The sequence below is a fragment of the Sander lucioperca genome, chromosome 12 (genome assembly GCF_008315115.2).
Source record: "Sander lucioperca isolate FBNREF2018 chromosome 12, SLUC_FBN_1.2, whole genome shotgun sequence".
NCBI lineage: Eukaryota > Metazoa > Chordata > Actinopteri > Perciformes > Percidae > Sander > Sander lucioperca.
The window spans coordinates 12,269,786-12,290,367 of record NC_050184.1 but is presented as its reverse complement, the minus strand read 5'-3'; the positions used below and the strand labels follow the sequence as shown (position 1 = coordinate 12,290,367).

Sequence of the window (20,582 nt, the reverse complement as noted above, 5' to 3'; positions counted from 1 at the left end):
TTCCCCACACCTCCTGTTGCTTTACAAAAGCATTATCCAACCCATTCTGCTGTACTGTTGCCTCTGTTTCTACAACATGCTCACCATTTCTAACTAAATCAAACTCATCAAGATCACACGTCGCCTCCAAAATAATTCACTCCCTTACACCCAACATCACAGACCTTAATGAAGCCATGCCTTCACCATTGTCCATGACATCAACCATCCTAGATGGTTGGACAAGAGGCATTCCTTGAGTGTTGATATACAGTATAACATAACTGGGACTTTTAACTATACATGTATCACTCCGCATTACAAGTGTTCTGAAAACTACATTACATTAAGGGTAGTTAGCCTCTATCTTAAATTGTAACAGACTTTGCACCGCAAAGATGAACATATTGCCATTTCCACATTTAGGTTAAATTATAGATGGTCGTGAGAAGAGGATAAGGGAAGGACAGAAGCCTGGACACTTCAGTGCAAACCTCCAGGTCTGCTCATATGACTGTGGTATCATGAGCTGCCGGGTCCAGCACTCGGCTCAAAAATGAAGCTAACGCTAACAATATATAAATACTGACGTTTAGTTTGTTAAGAAGACCAAGCTGAATACAGTCTGGAGAGCAGGATACGATAGAGCAAGCAACAGCTGTCTGATCAAGCTGTTAACTCGTCAGAATCACACATGCCACCAAGCAGACAGTTAACAGAGTCTTATTTCACTGGTCCCTTTCATACCGAGGGCTCAACCAGGGTTGACTTTGTGTTTGAAAGGGTTGACCGACTCCGTCAGACATGGTTTGGAGGCAGGTAGATTTCAATGTGAATTGCACAAGAAGAGAGTTGCTAACAACCAGGTCAGGACAAATTATGTAATTGGTTGGATGGTTGGTTGGGTGCACAGTCGTGACCCAATTGTCAAAGGTTGCCGCAGCCTTTAAACAAGCGGTGCGATGGCAGCTTTTGCTCACTGTGCTTTAAAACATAACCACTGTAAAACGGGCTTACGCGAACCTCTCTGTATTTTTAAAATGAGTCGGGAAGCCGACAGCTTTACTTTACCTAACTTTACTTTTAATGTAATCAAACCAAGAGAAAAGTTCTCCCCTTGTTCTAAAATGTGTATAAATCGAAACTAGAGAAGCTGACTTCCTTGTTTACTGCTGCACCTGTGAAGAATGAAATGCAGATGAGAATGAAATTAAGTATCTGTCTCTACAAAATCATCTGTTGAGTGTTTGATGGTTATTTATTTGTGCTTTAAAACGGAACCGCTGTAAAACAATCAGAAAATACCGTTTTATTTATTTCGTTCACAGCACCATTCTGCTTTCTCTCTCTCTCTCTCTTTGCTCACCTGAGCTCGCAACGTCTCTGCTGCCTGCAGTTTAAACTAGAAGAGCCTACTGCACAATGAGGATTTCAAGTACAAAGCACTAGTTCTGGTGGTGTACAGCTGGACAGGAGTACGCGACAACATTAGCTGTCCCCTGAATAGGCTACGACATGTAAACCTCCCACCCATTTCCAGCATGGCATCGCCCCCGGGTTGTGATCCAGGTCGTATCTGAATTGTCATGACCAGGGATTAACCTGTGTTGACTGGCTTGGTTTGAATTGACAAAAGAAGGGTCTAACATGGGTCTCATAACCCTGGTTCGACCCTGGTCATTGGTATGAAAGAGGTAATACAGATCACTTGACACAAAGTAGCTAGCCTGCGGTGACATGGAGATCTAATTTACACAAAGTAGCAAGCTAGTGTACAGGAAAATGTTTATGTGTTGCTTGGCAACAGTCTAATCCCAGTCTAGATGTGTTGTAGGAGTCAAATAAATGATTAATAAACAAACAAATCATAATCTGTTGTCTCTCATTTCTAAGGCTGGGTACCAAATTCAATACTTTCTAGGCACTGACCGAATTGCCTCCTGAGTATCGAGTATCAAAAAATGCCACGTCATTCAATACCAAAGAAAAAAAATCTTATCAGCGTCACGGTACAGATCCACTTTGGCAACACAACTGAAGCGTGGTGTCGCAACGTAATACATCCATGGTTGATGCTCCATGCCCTTGACCGGCAGCTGATTGGACGAACGCGTCACGTGGGTCTGGCTACTCCCAAATTTCAAAATGACAGTAATGGCAGCCAGTTCGGAATACGATCTAGTATTTTACGAAAATAGTTCACCGAAACGTGGTTCTGAAAACATTTTAAGCAATAAATAGGTCATACAGTTGCTGAATCTGTCTTCATTTCAGATCGACAAAGGTCAGTTTGAAAGATTTTCGTCTACTTCTATTGGATAGTCGCGTCGCATTCAACGGATTCATTTGCATAAAGATGGGCATCGGCCAGCTTTTTTGACGTGCAGCATTTTTTCAAATGCAGCACCGCCTTCCCGGGATGCTTTGCGGGCGCGTTAAAGTCGCTTGACGTCACCCATAGGAATAAAGTGGAGCGCAGCGCAACAGAAGCGGCGCACAGCCAGGGGGATCTGTACGGTCAGTGAGCCAATAAGCATGCAGCATGCTTCTACCAAGATCTAATGATGCTTGTGATTGGCTGTCTAACATTACATGCCATAGACACATCCAGGAAAAACTGTTACACATAAAGAGACGGCGCTCACGTAGTAGGAGCTGAAAAATAAATAAAAAGATTTGTGCTGTAATGTTGCAATTTTTTTGTTAAAATGGATTTTATGAAACTGGTATCGAAAAAAGTATCGTTCAGGAACCGGTATCACAGTCACGGTATTGGCATCGGTACCTGTATCGGAAATTTTTGAACGATACCCAGCCCTACTTACTGTTATGCACTGAATATGCCTCGTACCTACAACCGAATCACAGCCGTGTTGATATTCAGTCCAACAGCACAACCTCAAGTGTGATACTGCTTAAATAATATGCCGTTAACATTAGGGATGCACCTATCCAATGCTGATATCGGGCTGATACCGACCGACTCACACAGCTGGATCAGGTATCAGTGATAATGGGGACAATCAATTAAATTCTTTATTATATAAAAATTCTTTAAATATGTATCTATGCATTTATTATGTTTTATTTTACAAGGTTAGAAAAGCACTTCTTGTGGCCTGGTTAGCTCAGTTGGTAGAGCAGGCACACATATAGAGGTTTACTCCTCAACGCCGCGGGTTCGACTCCGACCTGCGGCCCTTTGCTGCATGTCATTCCCCCTCTCGCTCCCCTTTCATGTCTTCATCTGTCCTGTGAAAATAAAGGCCTTAAAATGCCCCAAAAATAATCTTTAATAAAAAAGAAAGAAAAGCCACTACTTCAGTCAAGCCTGATGTTGCCTTACACATAAAAAATTATCTCAGTCACTTCCACACAGTGAGGCATAGAGCTAATTAACTAAAGACTGGTATCTGTTTGGTACTCGGTATCGGCTGATACCCAAAGCCCGGCTAGCGGAACAGAAAAGGTCGGATAAGTGGATCCCTAGTTTACATGTTAACATTAAGTATTTAATATTTTTCTCTCCAGTACGTCTCGTCTCACTGTAACTAGTTGTTACTGAATATGTGAATCATCAGTTTGACTATACAGTGATCAGCATCCATTCATGTTCATATCATCTAGTTGTTATTACTGAATTAAGACTTAAGTATCAAAAGTAATTATGAAAATCTAAATATCTGAAGGGAGGGGAAATATATAGCTTATCCCCAAGAGAGACTAATTGGCCAGGAGTCAATGTCAATCTGTCAAATTATGTTATTGCTTTTCTTTAGACAATGACCACTGTGATAGAACATAACGTAAAGTATTTTGCAAATAGTTTAATGTTACACTGCCGCCTGTTTACATAGGCCTATATATTATGGTGTAAGAAGTGATGACGGGTGGACTAATGATAGGTTCCCGCCCGGGGAAGATGGGAGTGAAGCTATACAGTATAACCACAGACAGACAGGCCACTGCTTCACAACTTCAACTGTGGAAGCCCTAACTTTTGACAGACAGCAATCTCGAAATTTCCATTTCTGATGTCTTAAATGTGTGTTTAGTCGCTATCTATCGCTGGGTGAGGTGATTGAGCCTATGGCCCAAGGATGAAAGTATTGCAATACATATTTGCAGTTTTACGAACTGGGTGTCTGTGGATTCCTAGAAAAAAATGCTGTAGTACAATTGTTTCTCCATGGTATAACTTACACACAAAAACGTATCTAAAGTTATGCACACAAATATGAAAACGTTATTCTCATGTATCAACATCCATAAATTAGAATGATATTCATTCTATTTATTTGCTCCAGACTGCTAATCTCAAACACACATTTGAAATTTACCAGAACTGAAATCTTAAGGACTGCCACATTAACCAACATCAACATCTAGCTAACGTTACTTATGGAAAAACTCACCTATGTGTGTGTCAGTTTGTCCGTGTGGTCCAGGCACCTGTACGCTTATCTGCCTATCTGGTTGCGGGATACATTTTAGACAAAAAGAGTGCAGACAAGGCAGAAGTTTCGGTTCACAGTCTCGGGTCTGAAGACTTTGTTTACACACTGCGCACGTATCCAAAAAATTAATGGGAGTGGGTACCGGCGTGGCTGCCGGAGCCGTAGGAGGGGGGGACATTTCAGTGGTGAGTCCGCCAACTGGAACATCCCCGGCGGACAGTGTTTCAGCTGCTGTTGGCTCTGCATTGTTGCTGCTGGTCCCAGCCGGGCTGACGGCATTGCTAGCGCTACCATTGGCTTCCCCTCCCGCACTAGCAACCCCGCCGCTGACGACGTCTCCCCCGTCGCTGGTGGGTGTAGGTGCCTCCTTAACGTTATCATGAGACTCTGTTTCTTCACCGCCGTTTGTATTCGCTTCTATGACTATTACTGCATTTTCCACTTTCGTCTCTGGCTGCTCGTTATCTTGCGTTGAAGGCACTGAGTCCGAATTAGCAGACGGTTCCATATCCTCCTCGCCTTTGTTATCCGCCATCTTCCTTCCTCTTTGAACCGCTGCACGTCCTGCGTAACTTTTCGAGTCAGTAGTACGTAGGATTACGTCATGACGCTGACCAAGACCCGAGTTTTTCTGTTTGTTTACTTCAAAATGCGCCCCCAGTTAGAGGAGAAAACACAGCCTATCTATCTATCTATCTATCTTTGATATCTATCTGTATATCTCTATACAGTATTTATATATAGATATGGGTAGGCTAATCCTGGGGCCTGTTTCACAAAACCAAGATAAGGATAAGCCAGGATTTCCCCGTTATCCTGGATGAATTTAGCCTTGACTCGGTTTCACGAAAGCGGAGGCACATAAATCACCATGGAGATTTATTCTGTGCAGCTAGCCTGCTCCCGACCAGGCTAACAGCCAGGATTTATTTAATCCTGGAGCCTTTTCTGATCACCCAGCAGTGGTTTTACCCTATTCTTATCAGCCTGGATTAAAATACAACAGGTGCATATTGCTGTTCATTTAAGTACTGTTATTATTTAAAGTTGTGACCATAATTTTTTTTAATAATTATCATTGTCATTGTTACTGTTATATTGCTGTATGAAGACTGCTGTTCATATTGTTGTTAGAAGTTTGATGAATATATTATGGCAGTTGTTGAGATAATTAGAAAAGGCTGATACAATTTCAAATGTGTTTTAAATGAAGTCTGTTACTAAGGGCAATACATACAATGCTGTACATTTCTATAGTTGACCAATGTACCTTGAATTATTTTAGTTGATTCATTTTTTTTCATTCTTTAACAATAAGGATCATGTTTGTTCCGCTTCCATGTGCATTGTATTTGGCATTCTTAGCACACAAATTGTGTTGTCCAGTAAACTGGGACTATAATTTGGGAGGATTGTACAATTTAAAGAACATATCCTAATTGTACAATCCTCCCAAATTATAGTCCCAGTTTATTGGACCAGTAACTATCTAGTGATGTAGGCTACTGTACATTCATGTAACAACAGGGAGAGGACACCCCAATGGTTTTTGACCTTATGTTTTGCTGGGGGGGGGGGAATAACTGATGAATATACTCTGTTCCATTCATGTTTACAGTGTGCATGGAATTTATCACTTAATTATCTTTATAGTTTCTAGATTTGAGAGTCCAATTTCTTCAGTGTGTTTATTTTCTATGTCCACAAGGAAGCAAGGCATATAATATGTAGAGAAGGAAACTCGTCCTCTATAAAAAAAATTTAAAATAAAAAAACGCGAGAAAAAGCATGGCAGATAATAGCGGACAGACTGAATGATAGTCTAAAAATATACATTTATGAACTACTGCTCTTAACTGAAACCATTCAATGAGTCACTGTCATTTGCAAAAACGAACAGTTGTACACTTTGCATTAAAAGCGAGCAGTGGAACTTAATATGACTTAGGAAATTTATATTTTAGCCCATGAGAGAGAGGGAGAAACAGAGTGAAAGAGATATTTAGCATTCATACTCTAGCGTTGTAGAAAATTGATCTTCATGGTAAATTTCCTGACTAACATTATCTTCTGCTTACTTTTAAGGCAAAGAGTACAACTGTTAATTTGTGCAAATGATTAGTAGTCTAATCCTTGAATGGAATGATTATGACTGTTTCAGTTCAGAGCAGTGGTCAGTTAATGTATATTTTTAGGCTACTTACGCATTCAGTCGGTCCGTGATCGTCTGCTACGCTTTCTCTCGCTGTTTCATTACAGCGGCCGTGTTTCTTTTCTTTTATACAAATAATGTGTTTCACGTTGTCATACTTCCACAAGAAGCTGCTGCTCACTCTGTATAAAGTATGAACAATGCGTATTCTCCATTTTGGCATCAGTAAATCTGTGATCGACCTCGCGGTCTTTTGAGGAAAGCCGTGGACGCGCATCTATCTGAATTACTTCATCCTGGCTCGACCTAGTCGCTCCTCCTCAGCCTGGCTTGGCCTTCGTGAAACGCACCAATCCAGGATGCACAGATTAGACTAGGTCAAGCCTCAGTTTATCAGTTATCCTAGATTTATATATTCTGCTTTTGTGAAACAGGCCCCAGGTATTGCAGCAGCACAAGACACATGAGTTAAGATAAATAGAGAAGTAAAAGTAAAATAAGAATAAATACAATATAATATAAGAAGTGTACACAACTAGTATAGGAATAGAAGTAAAAAAAACAAACATACAAGAGTTAAAGTGACACGTATGATAAATAAATAGCAGCGAGTCTATTATATATGTAAACTGTGTGTGTGTGTGTGTGTGTGTGTGTGTGTGTGTGTGTGTGTGTGTGTGTGTGTGTGTGTGTGTGTGTGTGTGTGTGTGTGTGTGTGTGTGTGTGTGTGTGCGTGCTGATGTATAGTCTAATGGCAGCAGGTACAAAGGCTCTAAATTTTGTTTCAGCACCTCTGTCACTTTACCATGTAATTTTGTCTCAAAATGCTCTCGTAGAGCTTCTATTGTTGTGCCTTTGTGCTGGTGACAGCTGTGGCCAGAAGCATTATGTTTTTGGGTTGTCCATCCATCCCATCCTTGTGAACGCAATATATCAAGAACCCCTGAAGGGAAGGTCTTCAAATTTGGTACAAACGCCCACTTGAACTTGAGGATGAAGTGATTCGATTTTGGAGGTCAAAGGTCAAGGTCACTGTGACCTTATGTCTGTGATATCTCAGGAACGCCTTAAGGGAATCTTTTTTTTCAAATTCATCCACTTGGATTCAAGGATGAACATTTTGTTAAATTCATTCGCTACATATATCATGTAAGTCTGGACAGACATGGATGTAAACTGCAACAACTGCACTAGTTTGCAGAGGCATGCAACCGCAAAGCAGTAATTCTATTTTTTTCTATTCTTATTTTAGTTTATGTATGTCTTATTTTTTGTCTCTGTTTTAATACTTTATATACTCATATGTATTTATTTCTGTCCTGCTGCAACAATCAAACACACAATATGTATTAACTGTATTAATGATCTAAAATTGATAATTTATGCACAACTCAGATTTTTAGTCATTACTGTACATATTGTATACTTGTACAAAAGTGTTTGCTCTTCCTCTCTCTTTCTCTTTCAACAGGTCGAGGCTGGCCAGCCACCTAGAACCAGGTTCTGGTTGAGGTTTTTGTTTTTCCTTGGTATTGCTCTTGGGGGAATTGTTGGGTCTCTCTAGATTATAGAGTGTAGTCTAGATGATTTGATACTATAAATAAAATTGAATTGAATTTTAAAAAGTGTAACAACAGCTATACAATGGCGAAAGGCTTAACAAACAGAATCCAGAACAATCTAAATTGATCTGTTTGTACATACAATTTATTCATCAAAAAATGTTTTCATAAAATGTTTTTTTCAGTGTATTGGTATCATGATATTGATATCAGTGTAGTAAACTTTGTCTAATATTATCACAGTTAGTGTACTGTAATAGTTGTAAAGTGTAGTGGTAATATTATGTTGTATAGCAGTGGATCTCAAACTTTTTTCAATATTGTACCACCTTTAAAATATTTTTTCAGCCAAATACCCTAAAAAGTCTACAACAACATTGTAACTGAAAAAACACTTACATGCTAGCATACATTTCAAATGATTAGAATCCATCACTAAATTAATTTCAGTATTATAGTATAGTTATTTAAGGAATTATGCATTAAAAAATGTACTTCAAAGTATAGGGTCAAAAAAGCATGAAGCTAAGCTATAAAGGAAAGCTGACTTGTTAAGAAAGGGAGCCTACAGGCTGGACACCTTGACAAAATGTCAAAGGGTTGTTTCCACTTTTGTATGCGTCTTTGATAGTTGCCTTACAAAGAATGGACTGTCTACAGTGTAGTTTTAGTGCATGTGTGTGCTTATGAAAGAATGCATGAATAGGATGTTTGATGAGAGACAAGGAAATGACGCTTACCGGTATAGGCGCATTCTTGTGAAATTAACTGGCAGATAGTTGTACGATGTTTGTTTGTTTTGGGACCATTTTAATCTAGAGGGATCATTTCCACTGTCTAAAAGTGTATAGATTTCACTGCCATTGGGACTGATGCTGTTAGCAGTCCAAATCAAAAAGACCTGTCAAACACAGTTGAGTGTATTAAAAATATATCCATCCACTTCACAAATAAAATAGGCAGGTCAGTTTTCTCTTCAAGCAGCTGTAAGTATAGGTTAGGTAATATGTAGGCTATGTGTGTTTGCTGGATAACCACCCTTCCCATCCTTGTGGAGCTGGATCCAGAGAAACATTATGAAGGTGCTGATATACAATACTGTAGATGTAAAATCAAATGAACTGACGTTTAAACGTTTTGCTGGCTTGGCTTCATCGAGCAGCAGTTACATTCCACTCCACTAGATGTCACAAACAAAAACTCACGGCCCTGTTAGTTAAGGATTTTATTGTGAAAGTCGCGACCGGTAAAACGTGTTTCTTGTTAGCTGGAGAGGTTATTGTTTTTTTTAGCTAAGAGGGGCACAAAGCAAACAAACTCAACAATATAGACTGATTAAAAATGGCCGGAACGGCTTCAGTAGCTGGTGAAGTGTTCGTCGATGCTTTGCCATATTTTGACCAAGGTTACGATGCAGCAGGTGTCAGAGAAGCGGTGAGTAAACAGGGAAATTGCTAACCGCAGCATGTTAGCTAACCGTGCCTAAATGAACAAGGCACACTGTTAAATATTAGAAACATTTGAATGTAACACTTGGTGTATATATACGTATTAATATCTATGACACTTGGCAGTTATAAACTAACGTTACATTATTTAGTTGACCACAGGTAGCTATACTAACGTTAATGTTTAGCATTTGTTTAGTGAATTATTTAGCCATTACCCCAACTTCCTGGGGTAAGGAGCGTAACGTTAGCGTAACTTTAGCCTGTTACAGTCTGGAAACCAATTCCCGTTCGGAAAATTAAATAAATCGCTTTGGGTCCGCCAAATAAATGTCGCCTAATGTGTCTCGGAAATTCTGAACTCCCTTTTTTTTTTTTTTTTAAATCTTCTTTTTCTATTTAAAGAAGACAGGACACTGATAAGTGCGCCTTCAATGCAGACACTCCCAGGCCTCCTCACATTATTGCCTGTGTTGGGTCTGTTTGCTGTTTCAAATGTGTTTCCACTCTGCCAAAAGATGTATGGGAAAACAGTCAAACAAAAAAGTTGTTGGTGTTTTAATTGTCCTGGTGGATATCCAACCATAGTAAAACGTGATAAAAGTTAATTTCTTGGTAGCTGCAGTGCTTTCCCTGTGCAAAAAAGCAAATTATCCTTTGTCCTCTAGGCCGCAGCGTTGGTGGAGGAGGAGACCAGAAGATACCGACCTACCAAAAACTACCTGAGCTACTTGCCCACACCTGACTTCTCTACTTTTGAGGTGACAAACTCCCCAGACCTTTGAAACCTTCTTCAAGCTTCAGCCAGTGTGACCGAAATGACAGTATTTCTTTTTTGATTTCTCACCCATTAGACAGAAATTATGAGGAATGAATTTGAGCGTCTGGCGGCTCGACAGCCCATGGATCTCCTGAGCATGAAGAGGTAAACTCTACACACTGCAGCTGGAGCCGGTATTTACACTCTGAGCAGCAGAACAGCGGAATCAACGGCCTCATGTCTCTATGGGAACCAAATACATACACAAAGAGTCTTGCAAAAATACTGCTGCATCCAACGTGCCGATGAAAGTTTAGCAGAAAGTTGTGCCTTTTCCTCATTTGCCTCAGAGAAAGAGTTAAACATGCATATCAATAAAATACATTACTGAGTGAAGTACTGCAGTAGTGTCAGTGATGTATATTTTCTATTCTAGGTTATTCACTTTAGGAATGCCTTGAAGTCAAACTACTGTTTGAAAAGTAAATTTAATCCTATAACGAACCACTGAATTCAGTTCATGTAAGCAGGCCAAGAAGTTACAGAATATGCCACTCAATATTTGCAAACAGCAGGGTGTGTTAAATGACTTTCAAAGTCTTGGACACCCAGAAGTCTTGTAACATCACACTAATAAACTAAATTAAAGCTGCAACTGATTATTTTCATTATCGAAAATTTCACTAATTATTTCCTCGAGTTATCATTTGGTTAAGAATGTCAGCAAATAGCAAAAGAGTTTAAGGCCATTTTATGCTTCTGCGTTGAATCAATGGCGTACCTGCGCAGACCCCTCTGCCTCTACACTGGACCCTACGCCGTAGCCTGACGTGCACCTCTCGAAAAACGTAACTACACGTCGCTTGGCCGTGGCTTGGGAGCGTTGCATTTCCCCCGACTCATTTCCTGGTTCTCCTTTTCCATAAACAACATGAAATCAAGGAGAGGGTTAACCTTCCCTGCTAAAGATTTCCCATCGTGGTCAGAAAGCACAGGGGAGACACTTGGTTTCTCTCACTATGACTCTAGAGTCGGTACTTGCTCCGAAGCTAATCACTGTCACTCTCTCACTTCTCCCTCGCTCACACACATGCCGGCTCAACGCACACACGTATAAACATCAGGCCAGTTACGTAGGCTACAGCGAAAGCTCTGTGTGGAGCCTCCGCAGAACCATAAAACAGGCTTAAGGTATCACAAGTTCCCAGAGTGCCCATTGCGACATCCTCAAACCAACAGTCCAAAATGTGAGAAGATGGAACCTGTACATGTTTTTAAATGTTATTTTTTTTTTTTTTTTTTTTGCTCTTATTTCAAGCAACAAGTATTAACAGATTATCAATTAGTAGTTAAAAAAAAATATATAACTGTGGTGATTGGCGGCACAGTGGTTAGCACTGCTGCCTCACAGCAAGTAGGCACCGCAGATCCCCGGTCATGGCGAGGTTCGATCCCCTGGCAGGGTCTTTCTGTGTGGAGTTTTCATGTTCTCCCCGTGTTTGTGTGGGTTTCCTCCGGGTGCTCCGCTTTCCTCCCACCATAAAGACATGCATTCTTAGCCGACTGGCTAACGCTGGCGCATTCACAGAAATGTTGATTAATGTGAATTGTCCTAAAAAAAAAAACTACTTGATTAATCCACCAAATGTTTCACCTCTGTACTGTTTTTATATTGCTCAAATACTGAATCATCACTTTCAGTGTGGAGGTCATTCCTGTCAGTGCTCATTTTTAACACCCCAAACTTTAAACGTGTTATTTTGTGTATATGACATTGTATAGAATTGATGAATACAAAAACTGAAAATGCCAACAATTGTTAGTTTCAGTTGTTACTCCATTTAATCGTTTAAAATAATAGCATGTGTGCTTTTTTAAATAAAATAATACTTTTTCATAATTTTTGCTTGGTGGCCCCAAATGTTGTTCATTTAATCTGACTTTTTTTTTTCCTGTGGAGATATGAGCTGCCTGCACCCTCATCAGGACAGAAGAATGACATCACAGCGTGGCAGGAGTGTGTGAACAACTCAATGGCCCAGCTAGAGCACCAGGCAGTCCGCATTGACAACCTGGAGCTCATGTTGCAGTATGGAACCAACGCATGGAAAGTCTACAACAAGTATGTGATTGCACCCGTTTCTCACAGAGATTAACACATTGTGTGTAAAGACTGCTAATCATTAAATCATTAACTTCCTTCAGTAACTTGGCCTTCATGATTGAGACCGCTCAGAAGGAACTTCAGAAATTCAGGTGACCCATCATTGGAACATTTGCACTGTATTAAAAGTGTCATTAAGCACTTTTTTTTTAAATTTTTTTTTATACATGTTAACCAATTAAATTATTCTGCCACACAGGAAGCAAATTCAAGATTTAAACTGGCAGCGTAAGAATGATCAGTTAGCGGGAGGAGCCAAACTGCGAGAACTGGAGTCAAAGTATGTTGTTTGAAGATTTGATATGCATGGGAATATGTACGTTAGATTGTCCTCTGTCGTAACATCTGTTTCTGTCCCTCAACAGCTGGGTGTCTCTGGTCAGTAAGAACTTTGAGATCGAGCGGGCCATTGTCCAGCTGGAGAACGAAGTAACTCAGCTGAGACAACAGCAGGGGGACGAGAACAAGGAGAACATCAGACAGGACTTCTAGAGCAGCAGTTTTCACCCTCGTAGCACTGATCTACCAACTAATGATCCCTCATCAGAAAGATGTCATCTTGTTTCATTTGCCGACTGCACTAAGAAGAAACCTAAGAAGGTAAAGTTACCTGTACGGAGGAGACTTAATGTGAAACTTGCTCATGTTCAACTTTGTCATCAAATAACCTGGACATTCAGAAGGAGTGGTCCAGAAACCTCAGTGACAACGCCTCTTATTCTACTGTAAAAACAGTGGTGGAATGTGGTATTATGCAGCATTTGGACTCTACCTTTTTTTCAAGGGTCACAGATGTTTAAAGCGAGACTATGTATGGTTTGCAACAAGACGTTTATGTTCTTACAAATGGAAAATTGAATTCATAAGCAATAAATCATCAATCTTTGCTCGACTAGTAGCTAATGCTGGCGAATGTTTGCAAACTTTAATGTGTACTTGACATTACTGAGTCGGTTTGCTGGGTTTAAAATTAGTTTCTTCTTGTGCTACCGTTATAATTGCATTTTAACATGATTCCATAAATGCCACAAGCGACATTTAGCAAATGTTACATAATCTCGCTTTTAAAGTGTAATTCATACAAGCATGTAGGTTTCAGTCGTCGAGGCCATCTACCAACACACGTGTGTTTAGAATCAAGTGTACATAGTTTGTCAAGCCTGTCGAAGAGAACATTATCTCTGTAAGCCTCTAAGTCATTTTTTTATGCTGTTTTAATAAAATGGACATTTGTTATATTTCCTAGTGACTTTTTTTCATATCAGATATCACTATTCTGTTTGAAATGGGTTCTGTCTAGTGTAATTTTACTGGAGCTCAGTCTACTATACACTAATGCAACAGTTTCTTTGCTGCGTGAATTAACAGTATATTTAAATTGCCGTCCCACTCCCAATATGATAAACGGGCAGCCTCTGAGTCGATGGACAGCATCATGGAGTTGGCTTGAGCCTCTACTCTCACGTTTTTATTTCCACCTGCAGTACTGGCAGGAGTCCTACATCACATTCAACTAGGGCTGTAGTTTGTCACAAATCATGGCTTTATCATGGAAATTATTAAAGACCATTTGTTAAATTATCAGCATGCCAAGAACTGAAGGCCCAGGTTTAGAAAAACGCAATTAAACGCTGTATTGTGTGCTAAATCATCAGCATGCACTATAGACGGAGCTATCAGACATACTGCTGGTGTTAAGTATTCCCTCTGGTGAGGCCTTTTATCATTCATCTACCTTGGTTTAATAATTACACTACAATGACCTGTTTGACCACTAAAGTCCAAGATAACGCTAATTAGAATAACAGCCAGTCAAATACTTGATTATATGTTAACTGATAAGACTAGGCAAACATTGATGTACCCTGTAACACATTTCCCAAACGACTTTCAACATGAGGGGGGTTAAATAACAAGAAATAATTCTGACAGAGGTAGCTATGTTTGTTTTGTTTTTAGTGAAACCTCAGCCTCTTGCTAAAATGTTCCTTATGTCTGTTAATGTCCGGTTTGTTGTATTGAGGTTATTTTCTCCAACACCAAAGGAAATAAAAAAAAAAAATAATTACTTCACTAATATCTTTAAACATCACAAGATGAAAATGTCAGGAATTTACTCTAATGTACTAATTCTAATGTACTCTAATTTAAAAATCATAAAAAAACATGTCACCCTGGATAATATCTAATATATTATCTTGTGCACAAAAACAGTAAATCATTTATTTATTGCCACATTCCTTACAGTGTGCATAACAATCATTCCTCTGCAACTCTTCTTTCACTTCCTCCTTTGGTCCAATCGAACAAACAGAAAGATCTGAATAAACTCAATCTGTGACCAATCAAAAAACCCAGCTGCACGAGATTATCTGCATGGTTGTCATAAAAAGCCAGATGTCCAGCATAGAAAGGGGCTAGGTAGTGTGGTAGGTAGGCCAGATCTGAGAAGTTTTTGCATACACCAACAGGGAATTGAACTCGATCAAAACCCAACAAAAACACTGAAGGTCATGCTCTTTCACTCTGTCTTTTAAAACTTTCCCACATCTCACACACACAAGTTTGCAGGCACCTTTATACTGTTTGCAAAGAAACTATAGGGTTCTCTTTAGGAAAAGTCATCCACTGAGACTGAAAAAAATTTGACTATGTGCAAAACCGCGCCAGCCACCGGAAGCGAAAGTAGCAGTAGGTAATTTTGGCCATGCTCCAGTCTATATGCTGAGAGTGTTGAGAGCTGGTACTAAAGTAACAGCCTCTGGCAGGTTCTGGTCCTGACTTCCTTTACTCTGGAGAAATTTCTGCCGATGCCTCTCCTCCTGACGCTTCTTCTTCTCCTGACGCTGCTGCTCTTTCCTCTGCTTATTAGATACCTGAGAGTGAGGGAAACAAAAATGAATGTGTTTTTTTTTTTTTTTTCAACTTACCTAGGAGTGTGTTTTGAAAAATGCTGCAGTGGTATGAGGACTGGTCATTTTATGAGTGAGGAAAACATTTAAGTGAATAAGTGAAATAAAAAAGGGACTTGGTTTGGAATTAATGTGGCGAGACAGGCTGCATAATAGGTAAGTCTACCTTTGGGTTTTGTACGTTGCTGTCCTCTGCTGGCTGTTTGTGCTCATTGCAGTCTGTGGCAGCAGCTTTGCAGGCTGAGCAGGATCCTGAGGCACACTGGCCCTGGCAGGACCGGCCCAGCACGGAGCCAACAAGCCATTCTGCATTGATGGTTGCCGCACTCAGCTGGAGCAGATTCTCCTCATCACCTGAGAAAGAAAACACGCACATGAACACGTGAATGTCAAGCAAACGGTCTACTTAATTACAGGCTGACATGTTTATTATGGGATCAATGGAAAACTTGGCTGAATAGACCAGCTTAAATGCATGATGGTTATGAATTCTGCAATAGGTTGATTCCTGGTTGTTTTACCCTAATAGTCTTAGGTCTTTTTCAGACGGGAAGCAATTAACGCGCCTAGTAATTCATTTTCAATAAGAGACGAGCGGGCAGGTAGTGAGGCATGGGCATTCTGACAGGCAGAGCAACAAGCCCACTGCCAGATATGAATTGTCCTAAACTTTCTTCTACGTGACGCACAGTGCAAATCAATGGACGAGAGACAGATCCTTGCTGTTTGTAAGTTCCCTGACATATATAACTGTTGCATAAACAGTTTTAATTTAAGCTAGGCTTTAAGGAAAATACAGTTGTACCGGTAAGCCGTTTCCATGGTTACCCCGCATAGAGTGCTTGAGGAGCATGTGAGACCCCGCGGAGCCAAGCGATATGCAGGCGGAGAGTCGCTTACTGTCTGAAAAGACCTTAATTCTTTGAATCAAGTGTAGCTTCTGACCCTGGATTCCTTGATTCCTGATGGAGCTGAGGATAACGTTGTCCTCCTCTGAGGCTGTGGGAGACGGGTTTTTCCGTCTGTCCCTCTGACCGTCCCCAAACTCACGCTGCTGGCCTTGTGAATTCTGCAGATTCTGAGAAAAGCAATAGCGAGAAAACATCAGAGACCCATCAGTAAAGGCTGCCTCAGTAGGTGTAAACATGACATAATGCATTCTTGACATCTATCTATCCAAAAGATGGACCTGGAATTTACTAATTTGGGAGTATTTTCCTGAATGCTGGTCCATTGAATGCCCATTGTACATTATATACCTCTATGCGGAGCTGAGCAGGATTCTCAGAGTTGTCTCCAGTCCGCCTCACACTGTCATAATGATCGCCATAGCGATAGGCAATGTGTAGCTCTCTGCATACCTGCTTCTCTGCACCATTTATCTGCAATGACAACAGAACATATAAACTATGTGGTGTCCCAAAAGAGAGTTAAGATTTTATCATTAGATTATGTGACATCATTTGAAAGCCTTTGCCTCTGCCCCTACCTCCCACAGCGGTGTGTTGAGCTGATGGATGACCACTTTCACCTGTTGACTGCGAGCAAAAGCCACAATAGCGTCATTGCCTGCAAACGTACCAGGCTGAGAGAGGTTGGACACTGGGTGGAAAGAAACAAAGAACAATTACTCACAACATAATCTTACATTGTGATCACACATTTTTTCTTGACGTTTTTATTGTATTGTGCCGTCACAGCAGATAACACAGTACATCTCCTAAAACTATCACTTTCCTAAACACATTTTTTTTCACGTTTTTGTATTTCTAATTTGATTAAATACGAAGTGTATGTACATTTCATTGTAATGAAATAAAACATGTAAACTAGTTGTCAAATCAGTCAAGAATACAATTTCTGATTGATTGAATGAATGAAGTCAAGACAGACGCAGCTAGCAGTGGTTCCAAACCTTGTTGGCTTGTGACACCCCTTAACAGTCGCACGCATGTCTACTTGGAATTGGTTTAAAAGTTTCTTTTTTTTTTGTTTTACTTTTTACATTTTTTAGAGGCCTAAAAATGTACAATCATCCAGTAATTCACAAGTTTAAAAAAAAAACAAATGGAGGAATGTTTTGGAAATAGAAATAGAAATATGTTTTAGGGCTGGACGATATGGGCAAAATCTTTTATCCCGATATAGGTAATTTCATATCTAGATAACAATATATATCACAATATAGGTAATATAGGTATCTGGTAATTCAATAAATAAATAAATAGTCTATATGAAATAACCACATGATAAAGCCTATTTGTGTATACTCCAGTGTGCATTAAGTACTTGACAGAGTATTTTCTCATTTTATTAAGAACTTCAGTGCAAAATAAACATATCGTGCAAGGATCAGAACGTAAAGCGTCGCCCAAATGACGTAAACATTGCCATAACGCAGTTCAGCCGTCGGTTTTTCGAAATTGCGATAGAAACAACTTAGAAAAATATATATACGATAGACATTTTATATTGTTTTGAGGATATAAATCTTCATATCGCCCAGCCCTATTCACTCCTATGTAGCAAATCCTCAGATGTATCCTGCAACCCTTTATACAGGGTCCCCACCCCCAGGTTGGAAAACACTGACATCCATCTGTCACTACATTGCAAACAGAACTGAGGGCCACCAGGGGTCACTGCATTGTTCCTGGTCAAAATTGTCTCCTCCTGAAATCAATGGACTTGTACAGTAATATGATAATAGTTAATTATGAATGAGGCATTACTAAAAGTCTCCTATCTGATCACAGCATTTACTTTATTTACGTTGTTGATTTGCTCAGTGTCCCCCACTAAGTAATTTGCTTACAGTGCTGTGCAAAGGGAATGTCGTCCTCAACAAAGGGTTCAAAGTCTTGTCGATGGGACATCATATACTGGACAGTCTCCTGCCGAAGCCGCAGGTGACCCCGGGAGTGACCCTCTAACTGGTCGCCTAAAGCTCTGAACAGGCAGTTCCTGCAAGAAACAAAGACATTGACTGGTATGTCCACACATATCTACCTCTAGTTAAATGACTCAGTGTTATGTTTAAATCAAAGGCTTATATTCAATTGGTGCATTCATTGTGCACCGAGTTTGCATTAGCTGGCAGGTTTCTGGGCTTTGGCCAATAAAAATGAATTAAGTCCTGCAAATCACAAGGCTCCCAGACCTTCTGCCCAGTAGTAAACATGACTGATAGAGATGCAATACTGTATAGTAAATTGGTTACATTCCTAGTTATGGAAGACAAACCATGTTTCAACAAAGATGAGGATTGCAGTGTTTCCTCTATGTTGATTTTGTAGTGGCGGCCCACCGTGGAAAATTCTGCCACCACGGTATAAGAAATAGGGCTGTACAAAAAATGTAGTCGCGGTTGCCTTTTAAATTATCCTGCCGACATAATACACCCCCTGTTGCCTGTTGCTCACATTGCAATTTAACAACAAGTAGAACTATTCAGAGGTTATTGGGCCCGTCCAGTTTAACTCCACATAGTTGTGTTGATGTAGTTTATTGTCAAAACGTTTGCTTTCTTCCGAGTTGACTATTAAACGAACAGCTCCACCAAAAACGTCACCGTGGTAGGTCCGTTACAAGTGTAGGTTGTTCGGACAGACCTGCCCCCACTGCACAAAAAAATCCTAAAGGAAACACTGGTATTGTCAAATAATGGCTCTAGTGACATTTGCCTCTATTATGCAGCCACAACGCAGCTACGAGCAGCTACTACTTTGCTGTTTAAATTACTGTACATTGTTATTGACTGTGGGCTGGGGAGATGTAGGCACAGAGGTTGAAGACATTATGTTCCTCTACCAAGGCATCCTGGTTAGTCATGATGAGACAGCTGTCTCCAGCTTGAAGCTTTCTGTATATAATAAGATTTAAGAGACACGTGTTGCAGTATCAGTGATGGTAAACGACAATGCAGAGGGAGACAAAGTACAGCTAGACACCCCAATCTATTTCTGGCTCTTACCCATCTCCGGGGACTTCTCTCAGCTTAAGCCCCAGGGCCTGGAGCTGATTGGAGAAACTGACAAACTCTGCTCCTTCGTCGCCATCCTGAGGCCGGTTCTTGCGGTCCTTTACAATGGCCCTGCGTGCTGCCCGCTCATCCTTCTTGCGTTCCAGTTCACTCTTCTTGTTGCTCCGAACAGGTTTTGACGTCTGCTTCCTAGACATGTTGGCTATAGTCGTTTCTGTGGGCCTACAGCACCAAAGTATGTCTTCTTAAAAGGAATGAGCTGGCGCTTTCATCAGCCACTGCCAAACATCTGGGACCGATTTAAAAAAACAAACAGAGACAGAGGTGGGGGGATGATGATTTCAGAATATGTAAAGAGATGTATTGCTTAATCATAATATATCAAGATTGTCATTTAGTCTTCTGTGAATCTGTAATTTGAAAGACAAAAACATCCCCGTCATAGTATGTCCCTGATGTAGAAGACATTATGCCAAACTCCATCAGGAACTTTAACACTTTCATGCTGAGATTCTTAGACTATACATAATGACAGTAGCTAGTATGCCATGAGCTATATATTTACTGGCAAATTCAAAATACAAATAATATATTAAGCAGCAATTTGTTAAAGTGTAATCTCGGCTTGGATCACACGGCAAAGTACCAAACATGCTTGTGAAGGGGTGTTTGGTGTAGTCAATCAATCAATTTTATTTGTCACATTACATCGTACGAGGTACAATTCATAACAATTGTTGTAATCAAACGTAAATGTTTAACAAATTGAAGACTGCATCCAACATAAAAGCAAATTGTCTTATATCTGATTCTTTTACACTTTAGGGATGGTGTTTTTTGCGATAAAATGTGATATGACCGATGATGAAACCACATACGTTAGCGCAGTTAACGTTACCTGTATTAGTTGGTATTATGTTGACTTAGCTAATATTCCTTGTACTGCTGCTAACGTTACGCTAAATAACCATTAACGTTAGACGAGTTTCGTTATATAGCAAGCTAACATTAACTAGTTAATAGTTACTCACGTTAACTAGTAACCACGTACTAACTAGTACTAGTACTAAGTAACGTTACTTGTTAGCGAACACAAACGGAGTACTATCGGTGTCAGGTTAGCTTATAGCTAGCTAGTTCGACAGCTAGCAGCTAGCTAGCTAGCA

At 40.1% G+C, this 20,582-nt stretch overlaps 3 protein-coding genes across 9 annotated transcripts in view; 1 reads left to right on the top strand and 2 right to left on the bottom strand.

The window, feature by feature from the left end:
* Positions 1-5,011, bottom strand: part of trim33 (tripartite motif containing 33) — a 31,635-nt gene extending 26,624 nt beyond the window's left edge. For 3 of the 4 annotated variants that reach the window (XM_031286397.2, XM_031286398.2, XM_031286399.2), the window contains exon 1: positions 4,395-5,010. In XM_031286397.2, coding sequence (XP_031142257.1) covers positions 4,395-4,971 — 577 coding nt within the window. In that variant the 5' untranslated portion in view covers positions 4,972-5,010. Of the gene's footprint in view, positions 1-4,394 lie in introns of all 4 variants that reach the window. The other variant, XM_031286396.2, reaches the window with a different exon arrangement.
* otud3 (OTU deubiquitinase 3) overlaps positions 3-20,582 on the bottom strand; it is a 20,863-nt gene continuing 283 nt past the window's right edge. The window contains exons 2-10 of one of the 4 annotated variants that reach the window (XR_004898911.1): positions 19,408-19,705; positions 18,250-18,398; positions 16,924-17,036; positions 16,694-16,816; positions 16,335-16,512; positions 15,601-15,788; positions 15,071-15,398; positions 11,422-11,428; positions 3-13 (exon numbers count right to left, since the gene is read on the bottom strand). Coding sequence is in view for 3 of the 4 variants with exons in the window: in XM_031286446.2 (XP_031142306.1) it covers positions 15,240-15,398; positions 15,601-15,788; positions 16,335-16,512; positions 16,694-16,816; positions 16,924-17,036; positions 18,250-18,398; positions 19,408-19,613 (1,116 nt within the window). In the remaining variant the exon portion in view is untranslated. Of the gene's footprint in view, positions 14-11,421; positions 11,429-14,691; positions 15,399-15,600; positions 15,789-16,334; positions 16,513-16,693; positions 16,817-16,923; positions 17,037-18,249; positions 18,399-19,180; positions 19,297-19,407; positions 19,706-20,582 lie in introns of those variants that run through there. The other 3 variants (XM_031286449.2, XM_031286446.2, XM_031286447.2) reach the window with 3 other exon arrangements.
* Positions 9,352-13,762, top strand: bcas2 (BCAS2 pre-mRNA processing factor). Its single transcript, XM_031286450.2, has 7 exons — positions 9,352-9,584; positions 10,267-10,359; positions 10,453-10,523; positions 12,319-12,480; positions 12,564-12,614; positions 12,722-12,802; positions 12,888-13,762. The coding sequence occupies exons 1-7, from the start codon at positions 9,492-9,494 to the stop codon at positions 13,012-13,014; spliced, it is 678 nt and encodes a 225-aa protein (XP_031142310.1). The 5' UTR covers positions 9,352-9,491; the 3' UTR covers positions 13,015-13,762.